The sequence below is a fragment of the Heterocephalus glaber genome, unplaced genomic scaffold (assembly GCF_053883595.1).
Source record: "Heterocephalus glaber isolate CG9 unplaced genomic scaffold, H.glaber_assembly_v1.0 deba00001504, whole genome shotgun sequence".
NCBI lineage: Eukaryota > Metazoa > Chordata > Mammalia > Rodentia > Bathyergidae > Heterocephalus > Heterocephalus glaber.
In genome coordinates this window covers 35,140,131-35,163,237 of record NW_028258324.1, presented here as the reverse complement: position 1 = coordinate 35,163,237, position 23,107 = coordinate 35,140,131, and the positions used below count along the sequence as shown (strand labels likewise).

Below are 23,107 nucleotides of genomic sequence, written 5' to 3'. Positions count from 1 at the left end.
AAGCATGATTTCATCTTCCATAAATTCACCAAATATGAACACTTTAATCAGAGTATTGTAATGTAACAAAGTTATATATAATCTCTAAGTACACATATTTGAAAAATCCTCGTGTTCTCCTTTTACAAATGCTTGAAGTTGTTTTGATTGAACTTCTCAAGGTATCTGCTAACTTATTTGTAAAAGATATACATATTAATGTTTTGTAATTGCTTTTATTTTACTATTGGACCAAGATAAGGAACAAAGTTCTTTAACATCAGAAAGATTGCATAAATATTCAGTGTTCTGTACTTGAAAAAGTCTTCAAAGCCTCACTTAAAAATCTGTTTACACACTCAAGTAAATGTAACTTTGCATATATAAATATTTTTGTATTTGCAGGTATTTGCATAGCCTCACTTCTCACTGCAAGCCCTGCCCTGCACAATGTCAACAAATGAGTCGGGAATATAGATGTTCCTCCCATATAACCAACCATTTCCATGAAAATGGCCCAGAAATATCATTTTGAAATATTAAATCCTATCTTAGGAGGGGGCGAGAGCTTTCTTTCTTCCAGTCTTTTCGGGTAGTACACGATAAAAATAATTTGACGGGGCACAAATTTAATGTCGTTGTTTGCTTTTTCAAACTCGAAGGATAATCTTTTGTTTTTCAAAGTTAGGAAACCAACTACAGTGTTTCCCAGGAAGTTAAGAAATACACCGGGTGCAGGGAGTAAAAAGGGACAAGAGTGAGCATCCAGAGACCTCAAAGAGAAAACGAAGTCCAGCTGTCCTTGACCAGGCACTAAGGAAACACTTTAAAATGGGATCTGTCAGGGAACAGCTGCTTAGGAAACATGTTAAATCGACCGGCCCCTTCAAGTGGAATATGTCCACACAGAAGTGGGCTTTGACTTCAAGACGTGAGTAGTGGAATGAATGGTACGGACCTAGGCGAAGAGCTTGAACACCCGGGCTCAAACTGAATGCGGGCCAGGAATCTCCTAAAGGAGCACGTGTCGGAGACTGCAGAGAATTCTGACTCTGGGCAGGCTTGGGAGGCCAGGTTGATGTTGAGTGGTGAAGCTGCGGGGGGTCGAAGGGGGCAGAGATGCAGGATTGGGATGCGGGACGGAGATGCAGGGCCTACTAATTGCTGGGTGCCTGATGCAGCGCAAAGACCAGGGCTCAGCATCTTGCGGCCGGGCAGCTGCGGAGCACCCTGACACCGAGGGAGGCTACGTAGGGTCGTATACAGGACACCAGACTGATCCAGGAGCCGCGCACTTGTCTGTTTCCTCTTGGCCCCGCCCCCCCCGGAGTCCATCCAGCTCCCCAGTGTTTAACTAAATAGTGACACCAACGCACAATCCACGCCTAATTAAATTAATTAGGAATTATTGTCAATCCTGGATTAATGACCAAGACCACTGGCGGCCGAGGCTATCTGAAAACCCGAACCGCCGGGGACCTGCCGCCTCTCTCCACCCCGTCTAGCCTCCCCAGCTGCCCTCCCACTCCAGCGCCCCGACTCCATCCTGCGCTCTCTCTCGCTCCCCGTCCCTCTCCCCTCTCTCTCCTCTCTCAGTCTGTCTCTCTCTCTCTGTCTCCCCCTTCCCTCTCCCTCTCTCTTCCTCCTCTTCCTCTTTCCCTCCCTCTTTCCCCACCCCACCCCCCACGTAGTGGCGTGGCTGCTACCCGGGAAGGGGCTCACTCGGAGTTGCAAGGGGAGGTAATTTACTCAGAACAAGGGGCCGCCTTTTGGAAGTATAAATAGTGAGACTTCAAGCGCAGCGTCACTATCAGATCTGAACTCTCCCCGGGAAGAATTGTCAAAGATCTTAACACTGAACAAGCGCGCTCCGGCGGGGAAGCCTCAGTTCCCTTTTCCCTCCTGCGGCCCCCGCCCCTTCTCGCCTCCTCCTCCCCCTTCCTCGTCCTCCTCCTCCTCCTCTTCTTCTTCTTACTTCTTTTTCTCCTTCTACTTCTCCTCCTCTTTCTTCTTTCTTCTCTTCTTCTTTTTCTTCTTCTTCCTCCTCCCTCTCCTCCTCCACCCCCTGCCCCATTGATGTGTTATTATTGGGGGGGCTGGAGCAGTAAAAAACGAAGAAGGAAAAAAAGAGCGGGGCTCAGCAGGGTGAGGTTGAGCGCGGGGCTGACCAGAGGCTTCGGCGATGGAAGAACTTACGGCGTTCGTCTCCAAGTCTTTTGACCAGAAAGTGAAGGAGAAGAAGGAGGCCATCACGTACCGGGAGGTGCTGGAAAGCGGGCCACTGCGCGGAGCCAAGGAGCCAAGCGGCTGCGCTGAGCCGGGCCGAGACGACCGCAGCAGTCCCGCAGTCCGGGCGGCCGGCGGAGGCGGCGGCGGCGGAGGAGGCGGAGGCGGAGGAGGCGGAGGAGGTGCAGGAGGAGGAGGAGGAGCAGGCGGAGGAGCTGGAGGAGGGCGCTCTCCCGTCCGGGAGCTGGACATGGGCGCCGCGGAGAGGAGCAGAGAGCCCGGCAGCCCGCGGCTTACCGAGGGTAACGGTCCGACCCCGGCCCGGCCGCGGTTCCCCTTCCCGCCTTCTCTCCTCCTCTTGGGCGGGAATGGACCCTGAGGCCCAGCAGAGAGGGGTCCATACGCAGAGAAGGGCCGGGATCTAGCTCTGCAAACTAGAGTGATGGTGGAGGGGTGGGAGTTCATGGTGTACACGGTCGTGGGTGGGGTCCTAGTGTGGGGAAAGGCGTGGGAGATTTGTGCGCATCCTTCCCGGATGCTCCCATTGCACAGAAATGCGTTTTTCACCAGCTGGATCTTGGGTCAGCAGTCCAGTCGGCCCGCGGGCGGGCGTGGAAGTACTCAGGATCTGGCTGAGGGGAGTAGTGCTGGGCTGTGGCTGGACCCTGGGCCAGATTAAGGCTAACAGCTAGCCTGGAGTTCGCGGGAACCTCTTCCCTAGGCTTCAGAGAGGGTAGGAGGGAAAGAGGGAAGGCAGAAGAGAGAGAGACTGACGGACTGAGACTGACTTCGCCCTAATTCGCCCTCGGGGTTTGGAGCTGCCCTTAGGACATTTCAAACTCAAACGAAAGAGTCGGAATGTCTGGATCATAGGGACCCAAACTTCCCACTCCTTTTGAAGTATGAAAGAAGAGCGAAGGCCAGGCAGGCTAAGAGCTAGGCTTGGTTGCGTTTTCCCGGCTGAGACGAGACGTCTCGGTTGCTATTCAGGGATTGGAGGTGGATGTTGTGTTTTAATATTTACACCTTTCCTTTACTGCTTTTAATCATCTATTATTCTGGTCGTGTGTGTGTGTGTGTGTGTGTGTGTGTGTGTGTGTTAGGGGATGGGGTGATTCTTTGGTGCCAACGAAGAATTAGTTAGGAAATGGGTTTATCTAAACGGTGGAGCGTCCTGTACCAAGTCAAAGGAGTTCAACAATAAAATTAATTTGGCACTTGGTGCTGAGGTAAGTGTTGTACTGCCATATTTTTCCAATTAAGAAAATATGTGGCATGCTTAGAATCACATATTTAAGCAAGCAATTAAGTTGTTTATAACACAGTCTGTTCTTGTTCAGCCCATTAAGTGGAAATTTGGGGACAAAATAGAAATTATATTAAGTCTGTTAATCAACTTGAAATTTAAACTTTTCTCGTTGATGCCCCAAAACTTTGAGGGCTTCCTCTGTGTGAATGACAAAACATAGACAAAGCATTCCCACCCATTTTGCAGAATCAAAAGTGTATGTTTTCTGGTTGAAATGTAACTACAATATCAATGGGAATATTTTCCTATTAAATTGACCTGTCCTGTTTATTATAATATTATCTACTTCATTCCTGGACAAAAGACAAATGTCCACAAAGTGAACTCAGAACTTGAAATTAATGCAACACTTAAGATTACCTTAGCTAGAATGCCAGGCTGAGTTGAGCTCTCCAGACTCTTCACCTAGATCCCATACCACATTCTCCTAAATTTGAAAAGTAATGAGGTAACTGTCAGGAAGGCCTAGTGCAGTCTCCCAACCTTGGGTTCACAATTCCAGGCCCTAGATTTGCCTGTGCATCAGATGGCATAGTTCAAGTCTGAAGCCTGGGCAGGCATAGTTCCTGGTATTGTTGATTTTCAAGCTCAGGGCAGATTTTAATTTCTCTGAAGACTGACTCTTTTGGAAAGGATTTTTAATACCCACATTGATCAAGATCCTGGGTTGGAAAGAACTGCAAACAGCCTCGACTATATAAACTCAACACAGGTAGTTTAAATATAGGAGTTTGTCACAGAAGATGAAGGATCCGGGACCTTAAATTGATAAGGCTGTCTCCCCATCACTGTCCCTTGGCCAAGATGTAGATATTAACATCTATCGGGTGGCCCCATCACTGGGTGGCTGAATGCTCACCTTGCAGAGCTCCTATTTTTAAAGGAAAGAGGACAGCAAAGTAACAGCGGATGTGTGCGAACAGAGCAGAGAAAATGCATATTTTATTAAACATTCGAGCTGCTGGGTGCATGAAAAGGCTTTAAGCAACCAATAGAAACCGAGGATCGGGAATGTTCTCTTGAACCTGTTGATCTCTGTGGGTTTAAGCTTTTAGGGTCCAGTCTGCGTTTCCACCAGGGAGGGAGAAGGGCAGAACTGAAGCAGCCGTGGGTTTCGCGGACAACCCGCGGCTGGTTTTCCGCCCTTTGCCTTTTGGCCCTGAGTGGGAGGCGAGCCCTCCAGGCCGCCAACATGGCGTGGGCGCCTGTGCTTAAGCAACTTGGGTCCGGCAGGGGGGACGGAAACTGTTTGGCCGCCGGTGAAACCATCCGTAGGGTCTGACCCGAACCCTGGGGCAACGCGGTCACCGGGAGAAGCGGCTGCAGCGCAGCACCGGTATCTTGTTCCCCGCTGCGACCCTTCCGCCCAGTTGTCCCTAAATTAGATCAGCAAGTTTGTGGGAGTCAAAGGAGCAGAGACAGGGAGAGGTGGCCTAACAAGGGGCCAGCCCGCTGGGAACGGCTGACGTGAAAGGCCAGTGCGTGGCCTCTCCGCGCTCTTCTACCAAGACCGCGCTTCGGGAGAGGCCCGGCGCGGCGCTTGTGATTTCTGTGAGTGTGTGGGAGAGAGTGAGTTCGAGAGAAGATGGGTGGAATGTATTTGGTGTTCGAAAGGGAGGGCAGGGGACCATGGGATGATAGCGAAGGGATGGGCTGAGGAGTGGGTGGCCATGTGTCCACCTTGGCCCGCCGGCAGCCATGCAGGCATGACCTTTGCATATCTCCAGAATCCTCATCCCTTGCAGGATGAGGGGCTGGATCGGATTCTGGGAGGGGGTAGGATCTTCTGCCTTTCTTGAGACAAATTTAGTAACTAGATTTGCTGTGCTGTTTTTGTTCGTGTGTGTGTGTGTGTGTGTGGGTGTGTGTGTGGGTGTGGGTGTGTGGGTATGTGGATGCACGCATGGGTCTGGTCCGTGGCACCCTCCTCCAGTGTCCCCCGAGTTGAAGGATCGCAAAGAGGATGCGAAAGGGATGGAGGACGAAGGCCAGACCAAAATCAAGCAGAGACGAAGTCGGACCAATTTCACCCTGGAACAACTCAATGAGCTGGAGAGGCTTTTTGACGAGACCCACTATCCGGACGCCTTCATGCGCGAGGAACTGAGCCAGAGACTGGGGCTCTCAGAGGCCCGAGTGCAGGTACCAGACTTCCAGGAGGTCGAGGGTGGGCGCAGGGAGCGAAGACCCGATACACCGGGGTTGAGAGGCAGCTTGGTTCAAGGGCCTGGTGTGGAATGAGAAGGGGAGGGATATTTTTACTATAGGTCTTATTTTGTAAAGTAGATCTTAGTCCTATACCCCCAGTCCCAACATATGTTCTCTGCAGAAGAAAGCAGTGCTGGGCTTGTTCCCAGAGTTTCTATAAACCACACCCCCTCGCCTCGAGCTGGCTTTAATGTGGTTTAATCCTAATGGGCCTACTTTTATAAGCCTTAAAAAAAATCCCACAGAAAACGTTTTATCTCTGGATGCCTTAAAAGTTACAACAAGTATTTTGCTTGCCTGAATTGGGTTTCCTTGAAAGTCTGCTCTGGGGGACTAGGTTTGCCAACCGGATATCCCAATTAGGTTTATAGATGTACAGGCTATAAAGAAAATTAGCAACTGTTACATGCAGAAATTTACAGTCTACTGTTAGCGCTTGATATCAAACTGTGTGTAAAACAGCAGAAAAATGAATGTGTTTTGGTAACTCTTTGTTCACTTAACCAAAGCAATGAACCTGGAACTCAATTTTAAAACGACCCACATATCTTAATAGTGGCATTTTCAAAACCTGACCCCTAGCAAATGTCATACACCATGAAGTTAAGATTACAGCAGATTTTCTTTATTGGTTGTTGAGGTGAATGTAATAGCAAAAGTAGGCTTTGGGGGCAATTAAGGAGGAAAATTATATACATACATGTATACACATCCTTCCAGCTTTATGGGGAACAAATTTAAAGGTTTCAGATTGTATTTCCGCTCAAATAATAAAATAGGAGAAAATGATGGTCATTATTTGTTGGAACACATGGAGCAGTTTTAGGCTGGAACATCTGCAGCTGTTTCAAAGTATCGCTGTAACAGATACTCCTGGGTCTCTGGTCGCAGAGACCACCATCTGTACCGAACTATGCGCAATTCTTAAGGGGCTTCTCCGCATCTTGTAATAGGATCAGGGAAAAAACCCAGCAGTAATGTTGAAGGAGAAAAGTAATAATAGGCTGCCTTGGTCATCACAGCGTCAACAACAGAGCCTTCCTTTTAAAGCTTCTCCTGATTTGCTCTGTGCTCTGAGATCTCTAGAGGCATAGCAGCTCCTTGAAACCGTGATAATTATTACGGTTATGAGTAATAGTATCTCAATTCCAACTCTTCTAGGAAAAAAGAGTCAAGAAGCCTCAGGCCATGTGAGTTACACAAAGAATGCCACCCTGGCATGAAATCTACCCTTCTATTATACTAAATAGCAGGGGAATTTTTGAAGATACACATTGACTATGGCACTTGCTTTTAAAAACATACCAGAGAAAGCTTTAAAGGAATATTTTCCTTTTATGGGGTTTTAAAACCTTAATTTGTAAATCAATCAATATGCTGTACTATTGGAGCTGGAGTATAAAAGCAAGCTTTACTTGAATTTTTAAAAAATCTGTCATACTGCATCTAAAATTGCAAGTTATTTAAGAGGATAAAGAGAAGATAGTACCCAGGAGCTACTCGATTCATACCCCAATCTCCTTTCATGAAGTGCTCCTCTTTTTGTCTCAAGAAGTTAACTTTATTTTGGCCTTTATTTCTTCTACACTTTTATTTAGGTTTTAGAGCTATTTCCTAGAAGCACCCTTTCTGTCCTAACTGAAAACAGTGGCTTTTTCTTTAGGAACAAATTAGATTATCATGATAATGGCACAATTATTCAGCTACTGTGTTACACTCTGCTGCACAGAGGAACAGAGAAATTCTAAACTTCTTTGTAGTAGGGCTTTTATGACACTAATTACCTCTCTCCCCTTACAAGCTCCTCCCCCCACAGTCACTATTTGCTTTAGTGTTTGGTTTTTCCTCAAGATGAGCTAATTAATATTATAGGCTATTACTGAGTCCATTCTTCACAGGTCTTAACTGGGCAAACATTTATACCCATTATGACATTGGTGTCAGGTATGAGAGAGTTTCAGGCCTTGGGGACTCTGTTGCATGGAAAGATGAAACCAGGACTAATAGTGATTTACCAAGGAACAATTTTTATTTCATAAAAGTTTTTGAAATCTTTCTTTTTTGTACTTCATTTACATTTTTATCTTGGAAACGAAGGCTGTTTTATATAATCGAAAGACTGCTTATTGTATCTCTTAAGCCTTGCCTAAAACATTAATCTTTTTATTGAATTCTTATAGTTTAAAACTTTTTTTAGCATAACATCTAGGTTTTTTTTTCTCCCTTTCAACTTGTAGGTTTGGTTTCAAAATCGAAGAGCTAAGTGTAGAAAACAAGAAAATCAACTCCATAAAGGTATGCTTCTGATACAAGGAACACTTGCTATTATAAATAAAGAGAAGTGGGAGAATATTGTTAATACAAAGATAGAAAAATATCTTAAAAATAATAATTGTCCTTGATTTCAGAGACTTCTTTAAAACAGTTAATTAAAGTCCTAAAGTTTGAGAGTCAATTATATTTATTTTAATTATGACAGCAGTTTAGAAAGGTAACAGTCAAATTCCAAAGGAATCTATCTTGGCATCATTTGAAACCCTAGAAAACAACACTAGAAATGTTAATCTCATAGTATTGTATTTTGTTCTATTCTTTACAGGTGTTCTTATAGGGGCGGCTAGCCAATTTGAAGCTTGTAGAGTTGCACCCTATGTTAATGTAGGTGCTTTAAGGATGCCATTTCAGCAGGTAAGTATAGCTAGCATATAAACTGTTTTTAAATGTAAAAATACCTGGATGTTTGCTTGGAGTATTGAATATCCCCTATGAGCCTAATGTCCATGCAGTTGAAGAATTGATTTCAAGGTGATATAGTGAACCCTTTCCCCTTTAAAAATCTATATAATATCATGGTACCAAATGCTGATTCTTTTCTGTTTTCATAGAAACCCCTCAGGGTCCTGAGGACAGGAACTGGTCCTTTAAAAAATGCACTAAAAATTGCACTTGGGGAGAGAATGGAAATGCCTTTTGATTAAGATTTTGTCAAATCTAATACAGAGGATATAGTCCTAAGGTATTTCACAGGCAACCCTCTATTTTCTAGGTATTTTCTATCTCTTGGTCACATTACATGTCTCTAGCAGAAGAAAAAAAAAACAAGTATGCCCAACTCAGACTTGTTTTTTTTTTCTTCTCAGACTTGTTTTTACAAAGCTATCTCTGCAAACAAAACTTCATATATAATGAAGAGGGAAGACTTGGTCTTCACAGGGCTGCCCTGTCTCTGCAATCCCTTTCTTAGCCTTTAAGAGTAGATTTTTTAAAGGACAGCCTGAAGCAATGGTTTAATCCTGGGAAATCCCAGTGCTCTGAACTCCCCACTCTTCAAGCCTAAGGGCAAAATCCTTTCCCAACCAGTGCCTGACCTTCCCCATCCTTAGCTAGGACCCCTGCTTGGCACAACTGTGATGTCTTGAATTAGTTCTGTCACCAGTACCCTGAATTGGGAAGGTACCTAGGTATGCACATGTACTGAGAGTAAGTGGTAGGGAGATGTTAGCTCTCTTGCCACCACAGGATTTTGGCATCCTGATTTGGAAGTTTTGAAAAAGAATTTTTGGAGAAAGAGGAAAGGAAACTAGTACTACTCAGAAGGTGGAGATTTTCAGGCCAGCAGAACCACACCACTTGGAAGATTGTTAGAAATTTAAAGCCTCAGGACCCAACCTAGACCTTTTGATTCAGAATCTGCATTTTAAAGATTTCTAGATAATTCTGGTGGTGCTAAAAGTTAGAGGAGTATTGCTGACTCACAATTATGCCAATCGTGAAGATACAATTTTATCCCACTAAGTCACCTAAAGAAGTTCTGCTTGGTGGTACTAAAGTGCTTTAGTAGTGTGGCACAAGAGATGTATGGCAGAGTAAGGAGCGAAAGGTAATGGCCCTCCCTCCGAGCCTTTTAAGCATACTATTGTGACTTTAAGATGAGTGATGTTTTAACACTGCAGTCGCCCACTCACTCGCCCAGGTCTCGAGGGGGCAGCACGTTCCTGCAGACAGGTGTCCAGGCCCAAGGAAATAAGCCCAAGCTAGAGGAGTTTTGAGAACTCGTGGGCACTAAAATATCCGTGTGGCCCCTCAGGTTCAGCAACAAGCTGAGAAATTCACCCTCCAGATAAGTTGCTCAGCCAAACGCCCCTTCCTCGTTCCCCTGCCCCAACCTTTCCCCTAGCCAAGCTGGACGCCGTTAATGCTCTGTTTCTATTCTGTTGTCACCCTAGGATAGTCATTGCAACGTGACGCCCTTGTCCTTTCAGGTTCAGGCGCAGCTGCAGCTGGACAGCGCCGTGGCGCACGCGCACCACCACCTGCATCCGCACCTGGCCGCGCACGCGCCCTATATGATGTTCCCGGCGCCTCCCTTCGGACTGCCGCTTGCCACTCTGGCCGCGGACTCGGCCTCCGCCGCTTCAGTAGTGGCTGCGGCAGCCGCTGCCAAAACCACCAGCAAGAACTCCAGCATCGCCGATCTCAGACTGAAAGCCAAAAAGCACGCGGCCGCCTTGGGTCTGTGACGCCAACGCAAGGGCCAACGTTTGCGCCTCCGAGCGGGGCCCACCCTGCCCTCCCTCCGCGCCCTGCTGCTTCTCGGTCACCCCCTCAGAGCTCCGGAGCCAACCCTCTTTCCGCCCCGCTGGCCGTCCCTCTCTCTCTGCATCCCGGACTCGGAGGGCAGGACTCTGCGCGGGACCCGGGATCCCACTCGGCGCCAGCGTACCATCCCCGTGGCACCTTCCCGTATTACCCACAGGCCTAGAATTTGGCTAAGTAGGAGCAGGTTTGGGGAAGTCTGGAGAGAGACTGGGTGACAAGGGAGTGCTGGGACCGCTGAGTGTGGCTCGTGGCAAAGCTGCAGCGATGGACTCTTGCGTAGAAAAAATCTTGTTGATTTAAAAAGAAAAAATAGAAAAGACAAACCAGAAAGGAAAAAAGAGAATGGGAGCTTATTTCTTATTGATATTTGACATAAGCTGCAATCGGAGAGAGAACGACGGAAAAAAACAGTTTTAAAAAATTAAAGTATTTTATACATTTAAAAATATGGAAAAATAACCTGGACAAATCTCGAGAGAATGGGGGGGGGATGTACCAAGTTAAATGAATGGTTTTTTAATGAGCTAAAACGGCAAAACAGAAGGAAGAGGTATACTTATTTAAAGATTAAGATGAAAAAAGTGCGCAGCTGGGAAGTTCACAGGTTTTGAAACTGACCTTTTTCTGCGAAGTTCACTTTAATACGAGAAATTTGATAAGAGAGGCGGGCCTCCTTTTACGTTGAATCAGATGCTTTGAGTTTAAACCCATCATGTATGGAAGAGTAAGAAGAGGGAAGACAGTATGAAGACAAAGGGGGAAAAATGATGTTAATACAAAAAAAAAAAAAAAACCCAATGCCACAGACAATGATTCCTCTGAGAAATTATTATGGCAGAACTGTCCGAACTGCTGACAATGAATTCTGGTTTGCATGTTACTTGTATTCCATTGATGGTGTTCCCCCCTCCCCTTACTCACGTGCACTCAACCCCATTTTCATCTTCAGTAGGAAAAGCATCCGGGAATTGATACACATCCATATATCTTCTTTGCCGTGTCTTTGATCCTGGGGGGTTAAAAGAAAAAAAAAGTCAAAAGGGGGAAAATTTACACTGATTGTCCCAAAAAGATAGAGATGGGCAGAAAATGCGGGTACAGGAAAAAGAAAACAGGAAGATCAAATGAAGTAATGAAGATACACCACCTTGTATAGTGCGTGACACATAGTAGGCACTCAGTCAGTGTTAGCTCACTCCACTGTCTTTTTCTTGTATTCCCTCTGGCTGGTTTCCTGAAGTCCTATTTGAGGACAGTGCTTTATTTCTCCCCTGTTTATCCCCTAAAATTTACCTTAAATAACACCCAGCTAGGTACAGGTACTAGGTTTGTGTAAAATATGTTGATACACACGAACAAAATTTATTTTGGCTATAATGTGTGAACTGATGGTTGACTTTCAACACTTGCATTTTATTCCACAAAGGTGTATCTATTCATGTAATCTTTTGTTGTTGTTATTGTTTTAATTCGTGTAGCTATTTAAACCAGGATGCCCTGGACTAAGCAATCTGTATCCCAGTTCTCTAGCAAGTCTCCTTAGTTTTTTTTTTTCTTCTAATTTACAAGAAAGAGGAAAAGCTCTTCTAACTGAACTTTGGTATGCAGTTGAGCTTTGTAACTATTTGTTCTCCATGAAAACAAAATTATTTATATTTGCCATATTTTTTCTAGTGTATTAAGTTATTTTAAACAAAAGATGCTGTTATCTCATGACGTGTTGTCAGTACAAAATTTTCGGCTTCACCTCTGTTAAATCTTTTTAAATAAGTGCCAAGTTATTAATCGAAGACACTTTGCGATCAATTGAATGAAAATAGTATTGTTTTATTTGATGGGGTTCGCGTCATCTTTGTTCCAGTTACTATTAAAATATCCAGGATGGTGTCTCCTTCTTCCTTTTTTCCCCCCCTTCTCCCTTTTTGATGAACCCCCCCCCAATTTAAAAAAGCTTCCTCTACTCCAAACCTGCCACAGTCAAGGGGCTGTGAGCAGGGTGCTTCTGGGTGCTCTAGCGCTGAGAGCATCTTTTCTTTTGTCACCGCGTTATGCACCCCGGTAGAAACTGGATTATAACGAGTCAATAAGGGATCAGATAATAAGTAAAATAACATCGAAAATAACCCTTCTTCAAGGCAGTTTCTCGTTCTTCATATTGTTATTTTTTCACCTTTGAAATTTATTCGGGGACATTTTAGGAGGAAGAAAAGAGGTATCACACGAAATCCATCTGGGTTTGGTATGTGTGACATAATCAACAGCCAGTCCCAGGTAGCTGAGCCTCCCCGGAGCGGGGCAAATGCTGGATTGGGAGTGGGAGGCAAGACGCGGAGGGGAGAGGGGCACTGTGGAGGAAGGATCCCCCACCTCTTCTGTTTAGCGCTTTGGCCGGAGCAGTTTCGTTAGTTCTGTTTAGGAGAGAAGAAACCAGAACAGTACTGAGGAAAAGTCTTAACAGTCCGTAGACTACGGGGAAGCTCCATTTCCCCATTTCATAGGCCCTCTTCTCATGGCGGGGGATCTTACTATTAAAGCTTGAAGGCCCTGCCTCTTAGAAGGTGGGCAAAAGACTTGAAGACCCAGCCCTGGCCAGGCCTGAGGAGGGACGTCCTGCGCTGGGCTCTTGGGATTTGGGGAACCACTGTAAAGACTGGGGGTGTCCCGAGCGTCCCAGGCCAGCCATACTTTCCGGATCAAAGGGAACTTGGGGACCCCCTGTAGCAGTCCTCCCTAACGTAGTCGTCCAGCCTTCTCCTCGTCTGAGGGCGAAATCATAGCTGCCCCTCAGCCTAGACGTGGGCGATTCTTTCCTCTCTTAGTTTCCAGAGACTTAACAGAACTTGCTTGGTTCCCCTATTGGGCGCTCAAGCCTTGCTGGTTTCCCCGTTGATGAACGTCGTCGTTTTTACAACAAACATCTTACTGGGGGCGTGGTGCGCCCTGAAGTGTCTGCGTCTCACACCTCGGCCCTGTGGCCGCCGGTGAGCTCGCGTTTGCGCTGATGCTCGGGGAGTGAACCCGCGGGCTCCAAGCCCCAACCCTAACCCAGACCCCTGGGCGGGCTCCGGTTCCCCGAGACCCCTGAGGGAGGCCAGAGGTCAAGGGAGAAGAACGTGGTAGGGGACGTGGCGTTTCCGTCCCGGGCCCACCCAGTGCCCCCCGAAGACGAGCTCAGGGGAAGCCCTAGGTCACAGGAGGCGGCGCGGCCAGGTCCAGCCGGCGGAGGCGCCCGCAATCACCGCACCTCGGTCGGTCTGGAATTGTCCACTGCAGGAGCCGGGCCTGGCATGGAGTCCCGCGAGGGTGGAGCTGGGAGGGAGTGCAGTGGGTGAAGGGCTGCAGGGACAGCTCTGTCCCTTGACAAAGGCCTTCGTCTGGGCCAGATTGGCGGTAAGAGCAGGGTGCGGTCTGTCGGACCCGGACTCCAGAGAACCCCAAGGTTCCCTCCTGCTTGTTCTTCCCTAAGACTCTAGGAGGGCAGAGGCCGCTTTCTCTACCCCTAGGTCCGGTCCTTCAGCTCCAGGTTCCCACACTTGCTCACGCAGAGCTCACTTGCCCCGATAACCAGGGCCCAACCTCTCAGGCAGGCCCCTGGTGCCCCAGGTCCCAAACCCCCAGTTCCCTCAACAATCCAGAGAAGGGGTCTGAGGAAGTGTTCACTTTATTTTTATTTATTTATTTGTTTGTTTGTTTGTTTGTTTGTTTATTTATTTTTGGTACTGGGGGTCGAACTCGGGCTCTTGCAAGTGTTCACTTTAAATAAGGCCCGAACAGGGGTAGTGTTCTGGTCAAAATTCAATAATTAGTAAGAGTCCAGAGTATAAAATCTGTGCTTAGGGAAAACTGAGTTTAAAAAGATTATTCAAGACATGATTAGTGTTAAGGACTCTGTTATTCAAGAGTCCCAGTAAAATGGGAAGCCTTTGCTTGGAACTGAATCCATATACATCTATTTTGAGTCTCCCCCCAGATTTATAACTTTTTAGATCCTCAGATGGTAATACTTTAGTATAATGCAGTACTCAAATTCAGAACTATTTTGATTTCTGAAAAATGCCTTTTTGGCTTCAACAACATGGGATCCTGTTTTTTCTTCCCAAATCAGTTTACATCATAAATTGCAAACATTTGCTATAAGATCTCAAGATTATTTATTTTACATAACCTCAAGCGCTTGACTATGTTAAACACCAGTACAGAAAGTCTGTGAAATCAGTTTAATGTGTGTCAGGGAATTAAAGGATCACTCCTTCTCATCACATAAACAAAGCATTTAACATTGTTTTGATTGTCATTCTTCCAATTTTAAAGTCTTACAATTGACTATTAATTTTAGAGTCATTCTGTGCAAAAATAATTACTAAAGTTATATCCTGCTTTAATTAAATGTTTCTGGGCAGAAGAAAATGGTATTCTACTTTGGGAAGTGGGTGATTGTTTTCAACATATTATTTTAGCTCAAACATAAATAAAAGTCTGCAAATTCCAATGGGGGAAAAAGGTTGGAAATCGTCTCTTACTGTGCCATTAGAACAGTTAGTGAGAATGCATTAAAGCAACATCACAAACCCAGAAATAATAAATATGTCATTCTAATGAGAGTGTTAGCTTAGGGACAATTTATTCAAGGTAGTTTTTACATTTTACATGCAGTGTCTTATTATGACCTGGCTAACTACTGTGATACTTGTTCTTCAAAATATAATTTATATAGGCTTGGGATATACATAATTCATAACTCCTGTTGATATATATATATACACACCCCGAACTTTAAATCTTTACAGTATGTTTAGATGTTTACTGGCATGTTTTTAAGACAACTGAAATAAAAAGATTAAAAGTGTTAAACATTGTATTGAAAGTAAGTTGTTGACCTATGCCCAAAGAAAAAGTAGTTGAAAATGAAAAATTTAAAAAGGATTAGATAATTTTCAAGCTCAGGTGTAGAGTGAACCTGAAATATTTCAAACCAGGAAACATCCTTGTATAAGAAATATGAAAATCTCCAAGAAAGACTTACAGATGTGAATATATAATACTGCTGATGTCTAGGCAATCCTTTCATGTCTCTAATTCATGAAACAAAACAAAAATCCTCAAGTCTTGGAGTATTTTGCTTTGAGTATTTTATGCATCAGTCGAGGTAACAATTGCATATGCCTTCAGTACTGGAAAATTTAGTATAGTACTTACATGGAGTTCTATCAAAGGTTTTAGAATGCAATCAAATAAATCACATAGGGAGGAATAAGCACACTTCTTTTTTCTTATTGAACAAACCACTCACATATCCTGAGCAAGGATCTTTGTAGACTCTTATTCAAGCAAAATAGTTTGTGGTTAAGATTATACATTCTGGAACCATACTTCCTGGATTCAAACCTCACTGCTGCCATTGTGATTTTAGATGAGACAATCTTTCTGTGCCTTAGTTTCCTTATCTGTAAATGGGGATAAAAATATCTGTCTCATGGAGTTGTGAGGAAGAATAAACAAGCTAATATTTTTAAAAAGTTAATATTTGTAAATCCCTTAGAACTGCATCTTGCACATGTAGGCTAAGCAATAAATAATAATTTTTTGAAGTCCAATAAGCATTAATGTTTATAATAAAAACCTTAGAATAAAATAAAGTACTGCAAGGTAAAGAGTGAATATTTTTGTGGGCAAAAGGAAAACATTGCTTATAATTTTATGATTCTAGCTAATTGCTTAGCCTCAGTGAGTCTCATCAGAGAGATGTGGTAAATGTAACTGTGTAGCTAGTAGACTTACCTACAAAAGCAATTTATAGGTAATATTATACTATATGCATGACAGATAGTATTGCTACTCTGCCATGAACAGCTAATAACGTGAGATATTGGGCATGACACTTGTCCTCAAGGGGCTTACCATCTAGAGGAAGACAGTTCATCAATATATATGATAGTGCCAGGAAGCAAGTGCTAAATGCACTTGCTTAAAGGCATTCAGATGCATTCTGTGCATCTGAGTGGCCATACAACACATGTGAAGCCTGTTGCCCCATTTTTGAAAGCTGAACATTCCTGGGAAATGAGTAGCGACACCAAGAGGTTAAGAAGCACACTTTCTTAAAAAAATGTATACCATATGTTGCTGTGGTTTGTTTTCAATAGGTCCATCTACATTTTTCTTGACTGCCTATGTTTGTAGGCATTAGCAGTTAAATGTCAAGAGACAAAAAGGTGTCTGAGTAAGGATCTTTAATAGCAGTTTGAAGATATATGTAATACAAAGCAAAGGGCATTTAATTATTACTGTAAGGACCTGTAAAATTAACAATGGAGTCCTAATAAAGACGTCTTTCTAATGTCTTCATTCAGTAGACATACATATCAGTACATATCAATGCATATCAATATTGCTCCATATTTTATATAATACTATAAAGAGCCCAAAGCACTTTGTACCATCTTTATTATGGGAGTCAATGCATTGTCATGGTATATGGCTAATCCTTAGAAGGCAGATGTTCCTGAGTTCAAACTTCAACTGTACCTTTCAGATGTGAACTTTTATATCATTTGTCACCTTCCTGGAACCTATGACCTGTTAGTCTCCTGTAATACACTCCTTGCAGGGTTTTCTGAGGATCAAATAAAAATAAGATGTATCAAGTACCTGACATACAACAGGTTTCAACAAATTCATATCTCACTCTCTACTTCCATCATTTAACTTTTACATTATTGTCACATAGAGTCTTTAATGTACTTGCCTTTTATTAGAAGCAGTTTTAGAAAATTTGGGGTATATTGTGCACCTTTATTTTAATGTTCTTACATGAATATTATGTATGTATATGTTGTGTGCTCTAGAATTCAAAATGAAACTTTCTTCAAATCTTGTCAATTTTTTTTCTTTGGAATTTTTGAGGGATTATGATTTTAGATATGCCCCTTTGCATAGAATAGTGCAGTTCTTTCCTCTCCCTGATAACTCAAGGATTTTCTGGATGTGGAGGTTACTTAGAGCCTCTGACCTTCAGTCCTCTATAATCTGGAATGTCAGCATACAAATTGAGCCTTGGCATTAACTCTGTAGTCACTTTGATATTAGATTGCTTGTCCTCTTGTTGCACATTTACTGAATTCATTTTATATGCTTCCATGGAGAGGAAGGAGAAAATAAACTACCTTAAAAATGATTTCAAAAAAGTCTATCAATCTATCCAAATTTTAGTATCTGTGCTGCATTGTTTTGTATTATGTTTACTGGCATGACTGGTTTAAAATGTAATTATCTGTCTTGTGTGCAATATATTTATTGAAATTCTCACATAACAGCAACTGTTTCTTTTAAGGTTTATATAATTTCTATTAAAACTTAGTCTCGCCCATAGCTCACTTTAAAGAGTCCAGGATACTCTCTGGGGGAGTTTTAGCTTTATATTTGCCTCAAATTTTACAGATAGATGAAGGTAGATGGGAATAGCTATGAAAAGAAGCTTTGGAAAGAGAGAATTAGGTCCTCTGATTTGCCTTGGGTTATGGTGAAAGTAGCAGACAGAATAATGACCCTCCCCCAAAATGTCCACATATTAATTCCTATAACTTATAAATATTTTAGGTTAAATGGCTGAGGGGAATTAAGATTGCAATGGAATTAAAGTTCCTAATCAGCTGATCTTAAAACAGAGTGATTTTTCTGAATTATTTGGGTGGGTTTGCCATAATTGCAAAGGTCCTTAAAAGTAGAAGGGAGGCCAAAAGAGAGAGAGATGTGGGAGATGTGAGTGTGGAAAAATGCTCAAAAGGATGCCATGTTTCTGGTTTTGAAGATGGAGGAGCCAAGGAATGCAGGTGGCTTTTTAGAAGTTGGAAAGGTAAGGGAAGAAAATCTTCCAGAGCCTCCAGAAGGAATGCAAGTGTGTCCACACCCTGACTTCAGTATAACAAAAGCAGTATCATTTTTAAACTTCATAACTAAACTAAAAGAATCAATTTGTATTGTCCCAAGACACAAAGTTTGTGATAATATATTACAGCAGCAATAAAAAATGAAAATAGGAAATTTCTGAGTCTCTGATCACTTTTTAGTGCTACATGGCTTTCTGAGTGTTCAGAAGCAAGCATCCCCTAGAATATAGGGCTGAGGTGCTTTGCCATGGCCTAGAGTCATGATGGTGAACCTATGGCATGTGTAGCACAGTGGGCACAAAGAGTATTCTCTGTCAACACCTGAGCCAAATCACCATGTTGCTTGTTTTCTAAACTAAAACTGCAGTATTCTGGGTTAATTGGAGTGTTGGCACTTTGCAATAAATAAATGAGTTTTGGGTTGCAGTTTGGGCCCTTGGTCTCTTGAAAGTTTTGCCATCACTGCCCTTGCATAGTCTCTTAATCAGCCATATTGATTTCCATAGGCCATAGAGCAGAGTCCCCCCGCACTGCCAATCTCTTTGTTAAATGAAGTCTATAGTTGAAATCTGTAAAATTATTCATAAAAATAATGAAAACAAAAAATGAGTCAGCAATTAAAGTCCTTTTATATTTATTATTTGTTTTGTCATATTTTGCTTATTATTATTTACCTTTTTTGGGTACTTAATGTACAGAAAAGGACCTTTGGTTTTAAGCTCTGAAGTTCTTTGCTAATGCACTGGAAGGGAACAGCCTGAGCAATTGAGCTTGTCTGTCAAGTTGGTCAAGGTGGAGAGTAATGTGGTCTGGGGTTCCCAGAGCCCATAGGACCTTTGACCCTTGCTGTTGAGACTATTGATCTAGGTTAATAGTCAGCACTAGTTCTGTTGCTAGTGGGGTTGTGAGCCTGTATGGGATTTCTTGCTGAGTACAAAAAGGCTCTGACTAACTCAGAGGGTAATTGGTCTTTTTTGAACTTTTCCATGATCAAGATGGCAAATCAGACTAGATAGGCCCTGACAGGCAGAGTGAATGTTCACTTATAGAATGTTTGGAGTTTTATCAGTGACAAAGCAGTGAATTTGGGCACAAAACTGATTATATCTTTTATACTATGAACTCTGCTCACCAGAGAGCTACACAGGTGTCTTGGTTACCTTTCTCATTGCTGAGACAAAATATTTGACACCCACAGTTAAAGGAGGAAAAGTTTACATGGTTTACAGTTCTTCGGAGAGGTTTCAGTCTGTAATCAGCTGGCTCCAAGGCAGGGTGGCTTGGCAGAAGAGAAACAGTTTATGGTGGCCAGAAGGTAGCAAAACAACAAGGGACCTTAACAGCGTCTTCCTGCCCCTTTCATCTTATTCAAACTACTTAGGGTGGGTAGCACTCACACCCTTAATCCTAGTGCTCTTGGGCCTAGCATTGCACCATGAGTCAATCACACACTCTAGGAGGAAGCCCCACCTAAGATCAAAGGAGGCTTTTGTGTGTGGGGGGCGGGTACATCTAGACACAAATTGTAACACCAGGGAACCAGGAGGGTTAAGAATTGCTGGATAACATGCAAATTTCTGAGGTTAGTAAAGCAGTGATGGGTTTAGGGCTATCTTACCCAGTAACACTACCATACCCAATGGTTCTCACTACCCTCTTGCTTCTTATGCTTCTTATCCAACTTAACTGGGTGCAGAATTAGAAAAAAACTCCAGTAGGTCAGTGGGCCTAAGATGCTTGGCTATTTGTTTATGCTCCTTGATGGATGGAAATGTGAATTGAACAAAGAATGCTAATTGAACAAGGAAGAAAAATATCTCAAATAGTGTCAATTCCCATGCCTCTCTACTTACTAGCTCTTCACTACTTAGGGGAGAAGTTTTTTTTACTGCCCATCTTATGGACAGCTCTCCTACTTTAAACTTGAGCAATTTCCCATCTCTCCCAACTTTTTCTTTTGTCCTCCTTCTTTCTTCCAAGTTATTCTAGAAGCCTTCTTGCACATAACTGATATCATAGTCAGTTTCCTTATTACCAGGACACAATACCTAACACCCACAATTTAAAGGAGATGTTTATTTTATCTCATGTTTTTAGTTCTTGATTTTTAGGTTCTAAGGCAAGAAGGAATGGTAGAAGGATCAAGTAGAGGAAAGCTCCTCATGTCATGCTTGACAGAAAGCAAAGAGAAAGGAAAAGCTGTAGAGGTAGATATACCCTTCCAGGTCACACCTATATTGACCCATCTCTAACCAGACCCCACTTTCTAACAACAAGTCAGCTGTAGCACTCCATAATTCAATCACCTTCCCAAAGCCCCCTTTTTGAATGCATGAGGCTCTTGGGGGGGGGGATTCTTGATTCAAACCATAACAGTTCATTTATTTATTCACTGGATAGATATTTATTAAATATCTACAATGTGCCTTACAATCTGTCAGCATGTCCCTTTCTGACTTCCCTTGAAAGTCTGACATGATTGGGACCAGTGGTCTTTGAAAAGGAAGGGAGGATTTGTTTGACATGGGATGGAGATGGAAGGAAGGGCAAGTTGTTAATTGCGGAAAGAATAAAGAAAAGGAGAGGATCAAGTGATGAAACTTTGGAGATTCCTACTCACCAAACTATATGATATTAAAATATTTTATATTTTTTTTTTTTGGTACCGGGGATCGAACTCAGGTCCTTCCGCTTGCGAGGCAGGTGGTGGAACCACTGAGCTAAATCCCTGGACTATTTTATATTTTCAAAGCTATGTTAGCAAAGAATAATCCTTGGAATGATTTGGATATATTTTATTGCTTCACAGAATATAGTTTCTCAGGCCCCAATACAACTCTCAAAATATAAAACAAAGTCATTCCTTAAACATTCTTTTAAATAAAGGAGAGGGGTTGGAGATATATTTCCATGGTAGAGTACATACTCTGCATCTGTAAAACCTTGAGTTTGAGAAAGAGGAGACACACACACACACACACACACACACACACACACACACAAGGCTGGGGATGTAGCTCAGTGAGGAGGCTCTGGGTTTAATCCCAGTGCCACTACCACAATGAAAAAGATCAATCTAAGGAGGGAATGCTAATTGTATGAGTTGAATTCAAAGTATTAAGTAAGCATTTGAGCATTTATTATAGACTGGCTCTGGCAGTCAATGGGAGATATGAGGATGATAGCAAAGGGCAGGTGGGGCATCTTGGAAATGTCTGTAGCACATGGAAGTGAGAAATATGATTTGCATTGGGAGGTAGACAGTACCTGATACAGTGGTCTTCCTCCTGGGGTATGCATTCTGTAAACACTAATTGTGATATAATTTCCATTTTAAAAAGACAAATAATACTCAGCAATGCTCTGTTTTTCTTTCTTAATTTACATCTTGGTACTCATAATTATATAATATACAAGTAAAATACTTATCTTTTTTAATCTTCATGATTTTCCATCTTCTTTTCCTCCTTTTGCTTTCTTTTACAACTTGTCCACATATTTTACTAATTCCTATGCAAAAGTATTCAGATCTAAACATTTTCTGTTCTCATTTATCTCTGAATTTTCACTTATTTGTATACATGATTCTAGATATTACGCTTGTACTTTACAATATTTACTTTTCATTCTCACCTGTTAAAATGATACATATTTTTGGAGTTTAATTCATTTGACTACTGTATAAGGTTAAATGGAGTGCAGATACCAATTTGGGCATCTATTGTCCATATGAAGGACATATAGTTTATTTGCAGGTTGATTTAGAATACACTTAATGAGTCTGAATGTAATTACTAAAAAAATGGGGAGAGAGATGAGTAGGAAGGACTGAGTCCTGGAGTGCTTCATCATGAAGAGGCTTGAGTGAGGAGTAGAAATCAGGGAAAGGAGATTGAACAGGAGCAACTCACAAGATAGGAGGAAAACAAAGAGATGATGCTTTCCTGGAAACCAAGTGAAAAATGTGCTTCAAAGGAGAGGCAGGGAGCACTTAGAATTGACCATTGAGATCTTTTTTTTTTTAAATTTATATATTAATTGGTACATTTTAGGTATACAATACATTTACATTTATCATTGGGTGTTTGTACCTGAACATGATGTATCTTAGTTCTTATGTTTTTCCCCATTACCTATGCGCCCTTCACCCCCATCACCCTTCCCTATTTACATAGACTTTGTTTCCATTTTTTTTCTTTCTCATATTTTTTCCTTTCCTTTTTTTTCCCTTTCCCCTTCCCCTCCCACCACCCCTACACCTTTGGACCTTTTCCTATTTCAAATTATCAATTATTCATTTTAATCATTTTCATCCTTATTTACACTTTCAGTTTCTCACACTAGAGATGCTATTCGGTATTTACACATGCTGTGTCCTATTTATTTCACTTAAGAGTATGGCCTCGATATGCATCCATTTAGCTATAAATGACTCTAGTTTCTCATTCTTTATGGATGAGTAGTACTCCATTTTATAAAAAAAACACATCTTCTTTATCCAGTTTCCAGTTGATGGGCACATTGAGATCTTACTGTTGTATGAATTATTAGTGACCTTGGGAAGGACCGTTTGGGTGGAATGGTGGTGAATAAAGCCCAGTAATACTGGGATTAAAAACCTACTAACTACTCTCCATGATTTCAGTTTCTCCCTCCTCAAACCCATCCTTTATATCATGGTCCCTAGATAAATTCTGAAAATCACAGATTTTATGCAGATAACATGATTCCTTAGTTTATATGTCAAGAGCTCCAAACTGCCTAAAGAATTAAATTAAAACTCTTTAATATGGTGTTTAATCTAAGTTTGTAATAGTTTTTTTCTTGCCTCCTTATCTGCAGCTGCACTTTCACCTGTGCTCACACTGGGAGTTACTACCTATTCCCAAACACTGTACTC

The 23,107-nt window shown here is 42.5% G+C and overlaps 1 protein-coding gene across 3 annotated transcripts; it reads left to right on the top strand.

Moving 5' to 3' along the window:
* Nucleotides 1-1,974: 1,974 nt before the first annotated feature.
* Shox2 (SHOX homeobox 2) lies at nucleotides 1,975-10,619 on the top strand. Of its 3 annotated transcripts, none has more exons than XM_004834512.3 (5): nucleotides 1,975-2,507; nucleotides 5,448-5,656; nucleotides 7,960-8,017; nucleotides 8,322-8,410; nucleotides 9,985-10,619. In XM_004834512.3, the coding sequence occupies exons 1-5, from the start codon at nucleotides 2,162-2,164 to the stop codon at nucleotides 10,240-10,242; spliced, it is 960 nt and encodes a 319-aa protein (XP_004834569.1). In that variant the 5' UTR covers nucleotides 1,975-2,161; the 3' UTR covers nucleotides 10,243-10,619. The 3 variants fall into 3 exon arrangements, with proteins under 3 accessions (XP_004834569.1, XP_004834568.1, XP_087042548.1); XM_004834511.3 differs by having other exon boundaries at nucleotides 9,949-10,619; XM_087186422.1 differs by lacking the exon at nucleotides 1,975-2,507 and adding an exon at nucleotides 4,930-5,065.
* The last annotated feature ends 12,488 nt before the right edge of the window (nucleotides 10,620-23,107 follow it).

Excerpts from the sequence above, each read along its gene's own strand:
- Shox2 (XM_004834511.3), top strand. The coding sequence starts at position 2,162 with ATGGAAGAACTTACGGCGTTCGTCTCCAAGTCTTTTGACCAGAAAGTG. Across the intron at positions 2,508-5,447 it reads CAGCCCGCGGCTTACCGAGG|TGTCCCCCGAGTTGAAGGAT; the intron begins GTAACGGTCCGA and ends ACCCTCCTCCAG. Across the intron at positions 8,411-9,948 it reads TAAGGATGCCATTTCAGCAG|GATAGTCATTGCAACGTGAC; the intron begins GTAAGTATAGCT and ends TTGTCACCCTAG.